Source organism: Saccopteryx leptura, chromosome 2 (genome assembly GCF_036850995.1).
Source record: "Saccopteryx leptura isolate mSacLep1 chromosome 2, mSacLep1_pri_phased_curated, whole genome shotgun sequence".
NCBI lineage: Eukaryota > Metazoa > Chordata > Mammalia > Chiroptera > Emballonuridae > Saccopteryx > Saccopteryx leptura.
Genome location: NC_089504.1, coordinates 28,438,975 through 28,456,097, shown reverse-complemented (window position 1 = coordinate 28,456,097; position 17,123 = coordinate 28,438,975). Strand labels below are relative to the sequence as shown.

At 37.1% G+C, this 17,123-nt stretch overlaps 1 protein-coding gene across 3 annotated transcripts in view; it reads left to right on the top strand.

Moving 5' to 3' along the window:
- Positions 1-17,123, top strand: part of SLC44A1 (solute carrier family 44 member 1) — a 196,056-nt gene that overhangs the window by 107,453 nt on the left and 71,480 nt on the right. For all 3 annotated transcript variants that reach the window (XM_066367521.1, XM_066367520.1, XM_066367519.1), the window contains exons 5-8: positions 1,102-1,192; positions 8,159-8,328; positions 10,275-10,364; positions 15,940-16,079. In XM_066367521.1, coding sequence (XP_066223618.1) covers positions 1,102-1,192; positions 8,159-8,328; positions 10,275-10,364; positions 15,940-16,079 — 491 coding nt within the window. The remainder of the gene's footprint in view (positions 1-1,101; positions 1,193-8,158; positions 8,329-10,274; positions 10,365-15,939; positions 16,080-17,123) is intronic.

Genomic DNA, 17,123 nt, shown 5'->3' with positions numbered 1-17,123 from the left:
TGGATTCTATTCATCTAAATTTTGTTGTTTAGATATATATTAGTCATGTAGTCAGAGGAATAGATGGTTGCATAACCAATGTAGGGATTGAGTTTAAGCTGTTTTAAACTCTCTAAAAACTGAAGATTCTTTTATCAGTATATTAGTTTTATCAATTATTTCAGTTTAGTCAGTGTTTCCTGCCTTTTAAATAAAAAAAAAAAAGTAATGTATCTGAATTCATGTGTGCTATACACAATAATTCTATATAGTTAGTAATGGAAAGCATAGAAAAGAGAATCAACATATATAGTTGAGTATGGGTTTTGTGGTCAGAGAAACCTCAATTTTAACTTCCCCTCTACTGCTTAGTAGCTGTGTCATTTTGGGCAAGTTATTTGCCTTATCCCTTAGCCTCTATTTCCTTCTCTATAAAGGGGTTTTACTAATACAACTCTGCCTTATAGAATTATAGTAAATGATATAAATAATATTTATGGGATGAGAGGAGAGGCTTACCCCACCAGTAACTTCTTAAGAGTTCTCAGCATACTAGGAGGAGAGAACAGGTCCCTCCCAACCCTCCTCTTGGGATGAGAAACTTAGATGGGGGACAGAACCAGCCTTGGGAATGGGCTGCTTGGCTTAATCCTCCAAAGCACTGGGGCTGGCAAAGATTCTTGGTTTCTTCAACTGCAGAATTTTATTATGTTTCTTTGGTTAAATTGTTTAGCAGACATTCCTGAATGCAAGTTTGGTCAGTTATAATGAAAGCTGATTCTTTAATAAATATATTTAAATAAAATATATATTAAATTATATAAACAGATCAAACATAAATGAGGCCTTTCAGGTGGCAGACAGTCACTCAGTAAAGGTAGTTCTAGTACTTGTTACTACCCTCCATATAAAATTTGTACATCAGTTACTGCAGAAGAAACCTGTTAAATGATGGACTGATACCATAGACCAAATGAGGGTCTTATTAATTCTGTCATGTTATATAATGTTTGAAAGTTATATTTGTTGAGTGACTATTCACATACAAAATAAAATTAAAATGTGTTAATAAGAGAATTTATTCAGACTCTGCTAGCTAACATACAGCTTTTCTTTCAACAGGCTCAGCACTGTGTCGCTACAACCTAAAGCCTTCTGAATATACATCTTTAAAAGCTTCTGCTCTCTGCCCCAAACTACCAGTTCCAGCGAGGTAAATGTTACTGTATTTTGTTAACTATGACTTTTGTTTTTGTAGGTAGATTTTAATCTCCATCTGTTATTCTGAGAAGAAAATCACTAAGTAATACCAGTTGCCCAAGTCCAATATTTTTACATCAAAATTTTAAAAGTTGTAGCAGAAATAATAACATGTAACTTATATCTTAAAAAATATATACAGGCAAACAATTTTTCTCATCATCAGTTATTTTAAATTTGGGGGGGGGGACTCATATTTTTTTAATGCTGTAATTTTTAAGTATATGAAACTGTTGCATCATTATAAAATCTATAGTAAACTTAGAAGCCAAGTCTCACAGCCTTCAAAGATTCTTTGAAATGAATCCTAGTAATACTAATGGGGATTATTTTATAACTTACTTTATAAATTTTAAAAATATGCCAGTGATTATTCTCTGTAGTTTGTTTCAGGCTTATACCCTTTAAGCATATTCTATGGAATAGGTTGTTTGCATATCTCACCAAGGTCTTATTCACCAAACATCTGATTATTAAGTACCTACTATATGTAATGGATAAAAGGATGAGGGAAAATCTCACAGTAGTTATAAGTAAAGCAAATTTTAAAATTATGAATAGATTTTTTTTTTAAGAAAGGAATAAATTTTTAAGCACTGTAGAATATCTCCTCAGAATTAGGTGCATGGGATTTGGAACATGTCTGAGCTTGGGACTTTTAGCATGTATCACTAACCATGTATAACATGAGTCAGCTTCTCCAGAAATACTGAATTGAACCACTTTTATTGTATCTCAGTATATTATAGCAAGGTATTAGTTAAAATTTTGAGACTCACGTCTACTTTCCTTTGGAATGCTTATGGGTGTAACTTGTGCTTTATTAACTTGAATTGTAAACTTTCTGTTGAAAAGTAGACAAAGGATACATCAGTTAAACTGATTTCAGCTATTAGTTTTGTCAAGTTGCTGTTGGTATTAAAATAGCCTTTGGACATAAAAATAAAGGGAGTATTTTAAAAGATACTAAATGAAATAGATCTATAAATTATGGGCTTAGCGTAAGGAGACTCCATTTGTGAAAATTGAGAATATTATGGAAGCTGTGACAGTAAAGAATAAAGTCATTGGAGAAAGCTTACCAATGTAAAATCAAGAAAAGCTATGTGATAGTGAACTGTAAATAAAGCCTGTTTTAAATGCATACTTTTGAGTACAGCATCACTATTGAAGGCATAAACATATAAAAGCATAACGTATTATAAAATGAGAATGAGGTTGCTCTGCTACTGTATTATATAAGGGGGGCAGGGATGGGCATACTGCAAATTGTCCTCTACCTCTGATCTCTGATTCTACCACATTGAGGACTCCCTGTTCTTGGTTATTTGGGGTGTTTTAGTCTTGGCTGCACATACACACACACATCACATGCAGCATCCAGAAGACAAAGTGTAGTGTTAGGGGCTTGGATTTAAGAGATGGACAGACTTGGCTTCTAACAAAGTAGTGTTATTAATCCAAGATGCAATGATGGACCTATACCATCTGAAAACTGACCATATACTATGTTTATACTTTATTTAAAGATTCTTACAATCTAAGTGTCTTATCACTGAACTCAGCCTTTTATAGGAAAAATAAAGGAGAAGAAATAGTTGATAGTTGATAAATTAAGACCTTATAAATATCATCATTTGGTAAGCAAAGTGAAAGGATCAGAAATTAGAATAAATTTGTTTTAGTAAAACACTTGGGACATTACCTTGTTCCACATTAAAAAAAAGAATACAGGCAAACAATTTGGTATTTGATACAAAATCTAAAAAATGGCTAAGATCTAGTCTCGGTCCCTAAGGAACCCTGTCCTTAAAAAGATTAAGGACTTTTTATATGTGAATTTTAAAAAATATATGTCCAAAAGACCAGCACTAAGCAAACTTGTGATGCAGGCAAATGGCCCTCAGCATCTGTCTTATCTCTTTGCTGTCCTCCTACAAGCACCTTAGTGGGACAGAAAGAGCTGAACTTTGAGCCCACACAGGCCTGGAAGTGAACCCTATGTCACCACTTTCTGTTTGGCAGCTTGAGCAAACCTCTTCATCTCTCTGTAAACCGCGTTTCCTCATATATAAAATGGGAACTTAATATCTCTGTCATGGAATTGTTAGAATTAAATAAGATAATATGTGTTACACATACCTTACTGTGCTTGGCTTTTGGTGTGGGAGTATGATTTCTCTTAGCCTCTCGAGCCTCCCCCTCCCCTCGCCCCTAACCTTCCTGGGTGCCCAGGCACCTTCTACAGCTGAAGGCAGTACTTGTTTCAGGGAAAAGCAATGGTAAACTAATTTTGAATAAAACATTAGTGCCATGGACATAATTGCCAAATGGTTACTATCCCTAAGGAACCAAAAGCTCCGAAGAGCTTTTGGATTTTAAAAACAAATGCCTAGGAAAGGGCCATGTTTTACCCAGATTCATAGCTGTCTATTAGTAATATGCTAAGCATGGTAGCAATAGGGAGACTAGCTACTTACCATGCTTAAAGGGCTAAGGATAGCTAGAGAGAATTGCAATACTAGAAACAGATGACATAAATGCAGTTTATTCATCAAATATTGATTTTGGTATCTCCATATGCCAGAAAGAATACCGGGTGTTGGGGAATGAATAACATAATATAGAAATGAGAAACTAACAACCAAGAAAAAATAATGTTATCTCTTTATATTTTTAAAGTGAAGCATATGAGATAAATTTACATTTATAAATAATCTGTGTGCCAGCTGCCATATTGAGCGTCTCATATGTATTACCTTATTTAGCCCTCACAAAAGCCTATAAGGATAGTGTCCCAATTTATAGATGAGGAAATAGAAGATAAGAGAGAATAAGTGAGTTATTCAGGGGCACACAACTAATTATTGGGAATCAGAATTTGTATCTAAGGTCTTGTAGAGTCTACACCATCGTTAGTTTAAATGAGAGAGACAGAAAGTACAGTACTGAAAGAGAAGAGAATAAATAAATTGAAATATATGAAACCATTGCATATTGCCATTAGATTCTTGACTTTTTTCCTGTGTTTTCTGTGCTAGGGAGCTATTGCCAGAACCCTTTATTGTTCTTCCCTAAATAAAACTTTTAAATAGAAATCATATGTAATTGCTTATTTATAACTTGAAGTTTGTTTTTTTTTAAACATTATAGTTCAACATCCATGCGTACTATGTCATGCTCACCACCAGAAGTCTAGTTTCCATCTGTCAGCTTTGCTCATTTCCCCCTCCCTCCACTCTCCTTCCCCTCTGGTAACCACTGATCTGTTGTCTGCCTCTATCAGTTATAGTGTTTGGTTTTTGTTTTATAACTTGAAGTTTTAAAATAATCATGTGAGGTATAAGCTCCTGTCTTCTCTTATGAAGGTGTATGGATAAGAGACATTAGTCATTGTTTGTCACTATATTTTGAGGGAACTCATTAATTATGATAGTTTGGACTTAAAGGCAAATGGACAGTATCATTGCCAAGGTAAGATACAATTTTCCTATGAGTGGCTAATTTTTCAAAAGTCTTTAAAAGACTCATTATAAATTCGTTTTGTTCTTATTGACCAATGTTTCAATAATGTGAAACAGCATCAGTTCCTAATGAAACAACATTGACTTCACAAAGATTCAATATTCTGTGGGCTTCAAAAAGTAGTAGAACTTACTATAAATAGAATTCATTATGCTTGTCCTCTTAAGAAGCTCAGAATGTGTCATGTAAGTTAGTCACTAAAATAGAAATGATCTCATATATTAGGTTCTCAGAATTATTTTCTGAGAGGTATATGAAATCAGCTAACTCATCTCATCTTAAATTCATTTTGTCACATGGGATTTAAGTGGTAAAATATAATCATATTAATGCCATGATTCTTAAGATATTTTAATAAGAAGATAATTCAAGCCATAACTAGGAATGGTTGAATTATTTCTGTTTGGGGAAGAGTTGAGAAAAAGAATGATATATAAGGGGATCTAGTGCTTTTACCTTTAAAGCTAAGTATTTAATTTTATTTCTTACTACTGTGTCCAAATATTATTTTCTCTTTTGCCTTCTATTTCTGTTATGCCATACCGGTAAGAGCAGATTTTGACCATTTTGACCATCAGCTAAAAAATGTAGTTAATCAGCTTTTGCTAATTTTATAACCTTCAAATTTAGAGCTGTCAGGGTTATTTTTAACTGACAGATTGAATTATAAGGCAAGGGACTGTTGTTATTTTGCTTTATTTCTTTGAAGGATGCATGTAAAAGGACTCTTTTCAGTTGGCCATGCTTATGTATAGTATAAAAATGACCTTGAAAGGGTAAGTTCAGAGGAGATACTATTCAGTATTTCCTCTTTTAAAAAAATGAAGGATTCAAATTTTAACAATAGAACCCTTCCCATTTCTGATAATCTAGTCTCATTCTAAATCTGAAAAGCAGAAACAGACTAAAGGTACTGGGCTTGCTGCTCCTGCTGATTTAGACTCATTGATTTCCGGGTGGGCATAATATTATGGTTGTTATTAACATCAGGAAAGACAGAGGACTTACTCCTTTCAACTAACAGATGGGAAGACTGAGAAGGAGAGAGAGGGAGTGATGTGTAACTGGGTGATGTTAGCGGAACCACCCAGGGCTTTGGAACTCAAGTCCAGGTTTCTTTCCCTTATCTCAGTCGTAACTCTTTTATAGAAATGATGTGTACTTCTTTGACTGTAAAAATACATCCACATCCTGTTAGGATATGGGAGCTATAGGTGGGGCCATCTCTGGACAGAGGGCAAAGTTTCCTTGGTTATCTGACAGGAAACAGGAAACAGGAAGCCGGACCGAGAACATTGGTGGATAATGAAAATAAGAAAAAGACGTCAGTATCCTTAAGGTGGATATGTTTTATGTGTAAGGCTGGAGGCAAGTCAGTTAAACAGAGGCTACATCAGAGATGATAAGCTAATAAATAAAGCAAGTGAAGATGTACATAATTATGGACCAGAGAGGACTTTAGTTTCGAAGGTTAGAGAACAAAGCCTTAGTTAAAAATATGTTTAGGTATCCTTACATGTGGACATTGACCTGGTAGAAACAGTATTTAGACAGCATGGGGGGAGGGGCAGTTGTAGGTTCCCAACAAAGTTACTTGTTTAAAGGGTTCTTTCCCAAATCAGCCTCCAATGACTTAGGAATTTACAGTTAATCATATTTTTTTTCTTGTAATATTTCTAACTAAATTTATTTCCCTTAAAGGTAGTTTGTAATTTAATACCTTTTTATATCATTAGTGAAACAACTTTCAGTGAAACAAACAATGACTGGCATAGCTGTAATTCAAGCGTCATTCAGAATGCTCTGGCTTTCTGACAAAATAGCAAATCTTTGGCATCAACTTTCACTAAAACTATTTTGCTGACATCACTGTAGAGGTATATACAAGTACACCCACAAGTCACAAGAGGCAAATTAAAATAAATAGACACATGTTAAATTTTCACATCATTCTGGAGTACACTTTACTGCGGCATCACTAAGGTAAGGCTAGATCTCGGAAATTCTATTATTTTACTGTTCCATGATGTCTAACAGTATAGAAGATGTTGCTTACTCTTACTCCCAGTGGTACTCATTTACCAACCTCTGAGGAAGGAAACTTAGTATGCACTTTGCTGTGATCATGCGAAGTTTCTTTTCTCTGGTTAGAAGCCTTGGAATTTAATGCTCAACCGTATAATCTTATCTACTGATTTGACCAAAATACAGTGCCAATCAAGAATAAAAACACACATATCATTCCAGTCAAAATGTTGTGTTGGAGCTGTGACTAACAGCCCTACAAATAACTCTGAAGATGGGGGATTTACGTTAGCAACGGCTCTATTTTAGCTTCATGCACACATAAGTGGGTATTTGTGCATTGACACACATGCAGGTTCTCTTAGAACCCAAACAAATCACAACAGAGGGCATATTCATAGAGCTCTGTTTAAAATCTCTTACTGATCAGATGTATACAATCCTCTTAGGAGCTAAAGTATTAGAACCATATTACTAACAAACCTGATTAATGTAGTGGTTCACACACAGTTCCTTCACAAGTAAAAATTGCAGTCCGTATAAACCTGATGTAACAGATTACCTCTTTTGGACACTAATAATCTCATAGTAACAGCGCATGAAAGGAAAATAAATAGCCCCAAATCCCATGACCCGACCAAATGATGATTTTTCATTTGCTTATTTTTTTTGTTCTCATTCTTATGTATGTCTTTTATACAGAGATGCAATCATCACATTAGATATAAATCTTTGTTTCTTTTTCCCTTATACTCTCACATCATACATAATTCCATACATTAGTATTCATGGTTATTGTTTAAATAGCTGCATATTATACTGTATTAAGTCATGCTTGTACCCAAATACATTTTAACCTAAGGTTCTGTATGCTGTTCTAATAAGGGGAAACGTTCTATTAATGGTGGCACATTTCAAGCAAAAGCACATGTGTGTTTTTATTTTTTACTAGCTTATGGCAAAAAGTCATTTTCAGTTCAATGAAGTATATGTTTGTAAGTTTTGTCATCTGCCCCTTGATTGACAGGTGTGTAGCCTGAGGCGTTCAAGTGTTTGGTTTTGCTTTTGGTAGTTTTATATGTGTGTATGTGTGTGTATATGTGTGTGTGTTTCTTTTCAGAAGGGGAGGGTAATGTCTTCTGTTGGAATATGCACTCCACCCTCTTTGATAAGGCTTGTGGTAAGATCTGCATCACTGTCCATGGCGGCCATCTTCATAGCATTAAGCTCACAGCTCTTAGCTCCCATATGACGCGTGGAGGGTGGAGTGTATTGCAGTCATATTCACCTTTCATTTGTGTGTTTGATGTGGCATTTATATTAAGTAGGAGTAATTTTTTTTCTGATTTTTTTTTTCTTGTGTCACCAGTGCACCTATTCCATTCTTCCATCGCTGTGCTCCTGTGAACATTTCCTGCTATGCCAAGTTTGCAGAGGCCCTGATCACCTTTGTCAGTGACAATAGTGTCTTACACAGGCTGATTAGTGGAGTAATGACCAGCAAAGAAATTATATTGGGACTTTGCTTATTATCACTAGGTAATTGTTTTTCTCATTATTAGCTATTGCATAGTACTACAGCAGAAGACTGTTTTGTCTTTTAACCAAAATATGAATACAACTGGGGATACTTGTATAATGTTTCACTTCCCATAGCCAAAATAATTGTTTCAGATTATATATAGTTATTTGTGTGTGTATATATATATATATCTGAAACTCATTTCTTTTCTTCTTCTCTTACTGGAGAAAACTGGTGTTTTCCCAAACTTTGGTTGCTAAGTCTATAGTACCTTTAACATTATAGCAAGAGACTTCTTTTAATAAATCAACACCCCTTTGTTTTCAGTTATCAGTCTAATCTTTGGCTTATTTGCTTATAAAAAGAGGCCACATATTTATATATATATATATATATATTTCTATCAAAGAACATAGATTTCTTATTACTTTTGAAATATTTAATTTTCCCCCTTGTAGCAGTTCATAATATTACTGTATTGCTGGAAAAATCAGGAACTCTCCACTTGTTAGCCATTGTGTTTTCTCGTCAATAAATAGGTAATATAATCAAATAAAACTGTTATTTTCAAGATGTAAACTCCCTGTCTTATCCTAGAACTATATATAGCCATATAAAAACTAATAGCCCATTTTAGCTGGAAGAAGTAAACTGGTAGGAACCAAACAACCATTTCATTATTTAAGTAAAATGCATATTTATACCTGTTAACAATAAGTAGAGTCATTGAGAAGACTAGCTGTTATTTCTGTCTTACCATTAGAAAGTATTTTCTTTTTGCTTAGTACTTGACTCAATTGAAATAATGCTATCCACATGAAAAGCTATTTCTGATATTTGAAATGTTCCCATCTGTTGTTAGTTTCTGTACATTTATTGCAAAAGTGAGCACCTTAATAAGATTACCTAGTCACAGATCCCAGCCCTTTACCTGGTTTTGCAAATGGCCCAAAGAAGCTTGATTATTAGCCTAGTTTTACATAAAAAATCATTTGGTTTTTAAAATAGTTGAATACTCCCTCTCCGCCCCCAAATCTAAACCTTAAAAATAGTGATAAGAACGTTGTTAAGCCATTGGAATTCCATCTTTTTATTAGAGTGGTTCTCTTTTGAGGTTTAAGAATCTTTGTCCATTTGTTTGTGAAGTAGGCCTTTAGATAACTAAAGATGAACAAATTATGATTTCAGAAACAGATTTTCCCATAAAAGGATTAAATCCTCCCATTTTCTTTCTTTTTTTTTTTTTTTTTTAATTTTTCACTCAAAATTTTAAGCATGTTGGAATTTAGCTGGGGATGGGTCGAAGAGTTGGTTAAATAATTCAAACTAAGCTTTGCTCCTTTTTGGAGAGTTTCTCAATCAGGACCCTGACCTCAGCTAAGGAGTAAGGTCAGAGGAATTTCGGCTTCAGTAGGCTCCAGGGTATCACTCCATAGGGTCAGACCATCTCTTGGAATTTCAGCAGAGAAACAACCAGAAAAAGATAAAATACCATATAGTTGATTGACCAACCATCAGAGAAATTGGTCCCATAATGCATAGGTTACTCAAGGAAGTGTAGCACCTAATTTAACTGATCTCTGTCTACGTGTGATAATTTTTCTGGTCACCAACATGACATGTCATTCTCTGCACTGTGTGTTGGCATGTGTGTTTGCATGTGAGTTCTGATGCCTTCCTGTGGTGAATCCACAACAGTTTTTGAGTCACCATGTGCATTTGCATGTATTCTTTTCTGTGTTTATAAAACCCACGGTTAGGTGCCTTGGGTTTCATGTGGCCCAAGTACCAATGTCAAAGTGCAAAAGGAGCCAGTTTTCCTCTTTTACCTAAATTGGGGTCATGAACTTGTCAATAGCAACAAATTATTTCCCTAGGAGAAAACAATTGAAAGAGTTTCTCTTTATATTTTCCAGTGTTTTCAAATGATATTCTACATGTTCTCTGTTTCTCTTCCCTGCAGTTCTATCCATGATTCTGATGGTGATAATCAGGTATATATCAAGAGTACTTGTGTGGATCGTAACAATTCTGGTCATACTGGGTTCACTTGGTAAGCCAATTATTTCTTTGTTTTTCGGTAATTAGAATTGAGAATGAAAGATTGCTTTTGATGCTCCCTCAATTTGGAACTACTTTGATTATTTAAAACCTTTTTTCTGCTTGTGAATTAAACTCTAAAAAAAAAACTAGTGAGGGGATTACATTGAAGTTAGTCACTGTGAGATCACTACATCAAATAAAATGGTAAGGTCATTGGCAAATGGAGATTATTTTAAAATGGGCTAAAACATTATATATTGGTCAGTATTATTGATAGGGGAAGAACCCAAGAGAAAAGACAGCAATTGAGGCTGTTTTGCCACCGGCTCTTTAATTTTCAGTTGATCTTTCCAGTGTTCCCTGCCCAGTAAGGGAAGGAGTCCTTCCTTTTTATCTGGCACTTTTTAAAAGCCTGAATCAGCCATTCTAAGGTGTCGAAGTTCTTTCTGGTTGAAAAGTGCTCCTGCAGAATGGTGTGTGTGTGTGTTATTTAAATTTTTAATACTCATTTTTTTCTGTCTATTGTCATACTATTTTGTTTTCTGTTTTGTTTTACTGTTTGTAATGAAACTTTCTGGGCTTTCTGTGTTTATTGTCTATTTTTCTTTTTAAATAATTTTTCCTTCCCAGGTATAAATGTGATACCTACTCATGGTATCTAACTCCAGCCATGGTAGAAAAATAGAAATATAAAAAAGGGAAGTAAAACTTTTATTTTCACATGCTACGTCTTCTCTTTGAAAAAGATGGTTTACTTTTGCCTTTTGAATCTGTATAGTTATTTTTAGCCCCTCCTCTCAGTCCACCGCCATCAGCACGTGAAATCCAGACCTTTTTCCTGCACATGCACATGTGTACGTGATCTAGTTAAGATAGTTTTCACCCAGTGTGAAACGCTTTTAGTCGGGGAATCTGCCCCCATTACACTTATAATTGTAACTGCTATGTTTTATCAAATCATCTGTTAATACATTTTCTTTAAATTTATGCTTTCTTATTTTGTTTGCCTGTCTTTGCTGGATGAGCTGTTTTCTTTGGTCATTTTCACCCTTGCTTTGGATAGCACACATTTTATTTTTACATCTGCAGTTAATAACTTACCCATTTTCAGAAAATATTCTTTAGTCTCCAATTCTATGATGATTAAATGCTGCAATGAAATGGTACGGGTAGAGTTCCCTACTGCCTTTAAATTTAGCATCAACTTTCCTCCCTTTCCTCCACTGTTCCCTTCTGCCCAGCCTCACGTTTTAGCCCTTGTTAGCTCTCTGACTTTTTATATTCAGGTTATTATTAAAGTTTAAATAGTATTTGACATATCTTTTAAATGAATTTTGCTCGCCTTTGCCTTAGAAAGTTTTATAATTGTGTTTAAGTTTTCCTGTTCTCGTAGTGAGAGCTGCTGGTCCTAGTTTCATACAACTCCATTCTTGAGGTCTTGTTTTCAGTTCGTCTTTGTTTTAACTGGAATCTGAATTCAAGTAACTTATTCATGAAGGACTTGAGGGTTGTGGATACTCTCAACTCTTGATTATCTATGATTGTCTTTGCCTTAGCATATGAATATTGTTGCATGTAAAATTCTTGAAGTATGGGATGTTCCCTGTGTCTGTATTTTGTTTTGGAAAACTTGGATGCCGATATAAATTTTATTGCTTTGCCCAGATACCAATATAAATTTTGTTCCTTTGCTCACAACCTGTCTCACTTACCTAGATGTTTATATAATTTAAAATTTTTATTGATTGATTTTAGAGAAAGAAAGAGAGAGAGAGAAACATCGATTTGTTTTTCTACTTATCCTTATCTATGCATTCATTGGTTGATTCTTGTATATACCCTGACCAGGAATCAAACCCACAACCATGGTATATGGGAACTGAGGTACCCGGCCAGCCATGTTTATATAATTTTTAATTTATCCTTATAGTAATTTATAATTTTAGTCTCATTCTGAATGATAACTAAGTTTACCTATGATCTCTTTGGGGGTGGGGAATCTGTTTCAACTCTGAAAATTTTTCTCTCCTTTCTCTCTCCCTCCCTCCCCTCCCTTCCTCTCCCTCCCCTCCCTTCCTCTCCCTCCCCTCCCCTCCCCTCCCCTCCCCTCCCCTCCCTTCCCTTCCCTTCCCCTCCCTCCTTCCCTCTTTCCCTCCCCTCCCCTCCCTCCCTCCTTCCTTCCTTCCTTCCTTCCTTCTTTCCTTCCTTCCTTCCTTATTACACGAGAGGCAGGGAGACAGAGAGACTCCCGCTAGTGCCTGGACCAAGATCCACCCGGCAAGCCCTCTACGGGGTGATTCTCTGCCCTTGTGGGGCTTGCTCTGTTGCTCGGCAATCTAGCTATTTTAGCACATGAGACAAGGCCATGATGGAGCCACCCTCAGTGCCCAGGGCCAACTTGCTCAAACCATTGGAGTCATGGCTGAGGGAGGGGAAGAGAGAGAGAGAAAGAAAGAGAAATAAGAGAAGGCACCATGGCGAAGCAGATGGTTGCTTCTCCTGTGTGCCCTAACTGGAAATCCAACCTGGGAAATCCACACGCTGGGCTGACCTTCTACCTCTGAGCCAATCAGCCAGGGCTCATTTTTATTTCTTTATTTGACTATTGTTTTTGTTCCAGTGGTTTTCTTCTTAAGGTCATTGTTCATCCATCTGTTACCATCTTCTAAATTATTATTTTAATTCTTTTGTCATTTTCTTTACATTCAAGAAGAACTCTTCACATTTATTTTTCATATCACTGATTCCATTTTCGTCACTATCAGTTCTGCATTTGACTACCTAATTTTGTTATTTCAGTTTTATCTTTTTGTAGTTCTTCCTTCTCCTATCTTTCTTTTTTATTTCAGTTTATAGCCCTTAGGTTTAATTGTGTTTTTAGATGGTTTCTTCGTCAGTTTGGGCTGCTGTAATAGCATATCATAGACTCAGTGCCTTATAAACGACAAACATTTATTCCCACAGTTTTGAAGGCTGGCAAGTCCAAGATCATAGCACCAGCAGAGTTAGTGTCTGGTGTGGTCTTGCTTCCTCTTTCTGGTCATCTTAATTCAGTGTTGCCATGTGGTAGAAGAGATGAAGGAGTTCTCTGCAGTCTCTTTTCTAAGGGCACTAATCCTACTCATAAGGGCTTCACTCTTATGACCTAATCATTCCCCAAAGGCACCACCCCCAACTACCATCATACAGGATTCGGTTTCAACATATGAATTGGGGGTGGGGGGCACAAACACTGACTTCATAACAGATGGATAGTTTTTATAATAAATCTAGATTTTAATCCCAGGTTTGTCACTTATTAGGTATGTGCCATTTGGCATGTTGCATAACTTTCCTAAATGTCAGTGTCATCATTTGTTAAGTGGAGCTAATACCCACTTAACGGTATTGTTGTGATTAAATTTGGTCGTGTCTTTTGCATCGTTCCTGGCACAAATTTAAATGTTATCTGTTGTGGCTGCTGTGAACAACGTCCTTTCATCGTTGTTCTCTCATTCTATATATGTTCTTTGAACCTGACCCTTTCTCTTTTTACTTTTTATTCTTCTTTGTAGAAAATGTATTTTCTTTCTTTTTTGAGGCTATAAACGTAAAAATAATTTTCTTATACCTTCAAGATTTCAAAATAGAAGTGTTTCTTTTGCTTTGAAATATTTTTCCTAGACTTGTGATTGTTTGGATTTGTCTACTTATCTTCAATAGAAGAAAAATTCATGTTCAGTGTCTGCCAAGAGATAAGGGTATGGATTTTCCCTTGGACCCCATTCACTCTGGACTTGAGTGAAGATAGAGGTCAGGTTGATTTGCATAGATCTCAGCTCAGTTTCCTATTTCCCAGGCATTTATCTTGTACACACACACACACACACACACACACACACACACCCTCAACATGGCCTACAAAGCCTTACCGTGTGCACTGTTCCCCGGCCACCTTGCATCCCCTATTTCTTACTTCCTTGCTCATTGCGTAGCCTCCTCCTCTCTCTTTTTGTCAGACATGGTCCTACCTCAGCATCTTAGAATTTACCACTTGCCTAGAACACTCTTTTCTTAGTTTCACAGATTTCTCTCTCCCTGATTTTGCTTCTTTTGCTCAAATTCATCTCACCAGTGAGGCACTGCTTACCCATCTTACATAAAATTACAGTGTCTTCTGTCCCTTTCTTCTTAGACTTTATATGCCATGTTTTTACTAATTTCTCTATTTTCTTTTCTTTTCTTTTTTTTTGTATTTTTCCGAAGCTGGAAACAGGGAGACAGTGAGACTCCTGCATGCGCCCGACCGGGATCCACCCGGCACACCCACCAGGGGGCAATGCTCTGCCCACCAGGGGGCAATGCTCTGCCCCTCCGGGGCGTCGCTCTGTTGCGACCAGAGCCACTCTAGCGCCTGGGGCAGAGGCCAAGGAGCCATCCCCAGCGCCCGGGTCATCTTTGCTCCAATGGAGCCTCGCTGTGGGAGGGAGAGAGAGACAGAGAGGAAGGAGAGGGGGAGGGGTGGAGAAGCAGATGGGCGCTTCTCCTGTGTGCCCTGGCCGGGAATCGAACCCGGGACCCCTTGCACACCAGGCCGACGCTCTACCACTGAGCCAACTGGCCAGGGCTCTAATTTCTCTATTTTCTTTTTTGTTTCCCCTTTACTGTGTAAGCTCCATGAGGGGTGAGGGTGGGGACTTGGTTTTGTTCACTGCTCTCTTCCCAACCCCTAGAACAGGAAATGCTCTTAGGCACTCAAAATATTTGCTGAATGAACTGAATAAAGGGTATACCTCTGTCTTCAATCTAGTTCTTGGGATCTCTGAACCAGCAATGAAGATAAAAATTTCTATCTCGAGCAACCCCTGCTATCAGAAATTTTCTGTCTTTGTTCCTACCTTTGGTGGGAAGCTCTTTTGATCTCCATTTATTCATTGTGCAAATATTTTATCAACTGCATGACTGTCGGCGCTCGGTGCTGGAGTGGCTGTGATGAGTAGAGCAGCGGAGATCTTTTCCTTCCTCTCTTCATTGCTCATTTCTATGGCCCTTACTTGCTCCCCGCCGGCTCCCCAGCTTAACTGATGCTGAGGCTCTCTTTGTAACCACTTTCTCTTGGTTGTATCTGTCTATGACAGATCTCTCCCAGCTTCAGAGTCAATAATAAATGCAGATGCCTGACCTGGGGTGGCGCAGTGGATAGAGCATCGGCTTGGAATGCTAAGGTCACCAGTTTGAAACCCCAGGCTTGCCTGGTTAAGGCATATATAAAAAGCAACTACAAATTGATACTTCCTACTCTTCCCCCCTGCCTTTCTCTCTCTAAAATCAATAAATAAAATCTTAAAATAAATAAGTTAAATACAGTTGAAGGAAGTTTATTGGCTATACTGGAAGATTTGTGAGTGTCTAATGTGGAAGATGATAGTAGAGCAATGGGAGCTCCCCTTAGGCTGGCAAACAAGTGATGGCCACGCACCTCCCAGCCAAATGGACTGCTGTTGCATGAGTCCCAGGATAATGCGTAGGAAGGGTCCAGAAACCTGAGAATCTGTTGCACATTTTCATATGCTCATTATTGCAGAAACAATTGTTTTTGTCTCCAGGTGGCACAGGTGTCCTGTGGTGGCTGTACGCAAAGCAAAGAAAGTCTCCCAAAGAAACCATTATTCCTGAACAGCTTCAGATAGCTGAAGACAATCTTCGGGCCCTCCTCATCTATGCCATTTCAGCGACAGTATTCACAGTGAGTATACGGTCCAGCCTGTGCTTTTATTTACAGGAACTCCTTCATGGAGCAGAATCTCACCTCTCGCTGTCACATGCCTCACGTTGATCTCCATTAGATAAAATCTCTGTCCCACGAAAGGCTTCTCTAATTGATGGGTGCTGTTGATCCAACATTGTGTTCTGCACAGCCTGCTTTTGGAGAGTATTTTCACCTTGAATATTTACACTGTTATTTACTAGTTGAACCTATATCTTATTGTCGCTAAATAATGCAATTACTTTTTTTTAAGAGTTAGCTTTACTATAGTATGTTGAAAAATAAGTCACTTCATGTCATTTCACTTGTTTGTTTACTAATTATTCCCCATTCTTCCTTTTTTTAATTTATTTTAATTTTTATTTTTTACAGAGACAGAGAGTGAATCAGAGAGAGGGATAGACAGGGACAGACAGACAGGAACGGAGAGATGAGAAGCATCAATCATTAGTTTTTCATTGCGCGTTGCAACACCTTAGTTGTTCATTGATTGCTTTCTCATATGTGTCTTGACCGTGGGCCTTCAGCAGACCTAGTAACCCCTTGCTGGAGTCAGCGACCTTGGCTTCAAGCTGGTGGGCTTTTGCTCAAACCAGATGAGCCCGCGCTCAAGCTGGCGACCTCGGGGTCTTGAACCTGGGTCCTCCGCATCCCAGTCCGATGCTCTATCCACTGCGCCACTGCCTGGTCAGGCTCCCCATTCTTCCTTTTAAACTTTTCTTTTAACAATGTTACTTCAAAAATATAGGCAAACCTTACTGCCCAGCCACTATACAGTAAAATTACTAGTTAATGTTTGGTCAAATAATCTATACTCATCTCTTGGACTCACCTCCTTCTTCCCTCTGAAAAAAAAAGGTAGAAAAAAATATCTCCTTCCATTTTAGGCATAATCCCAAGCTTTTTTATTGAGCATTAGACACGCACACACAAAAATAAAGCCATCACAATACCATTGGTACCAAAAAATATTTGTTATTGTACAAATATCTGTTAATTATCTTGTCAGCATAATTATCTATA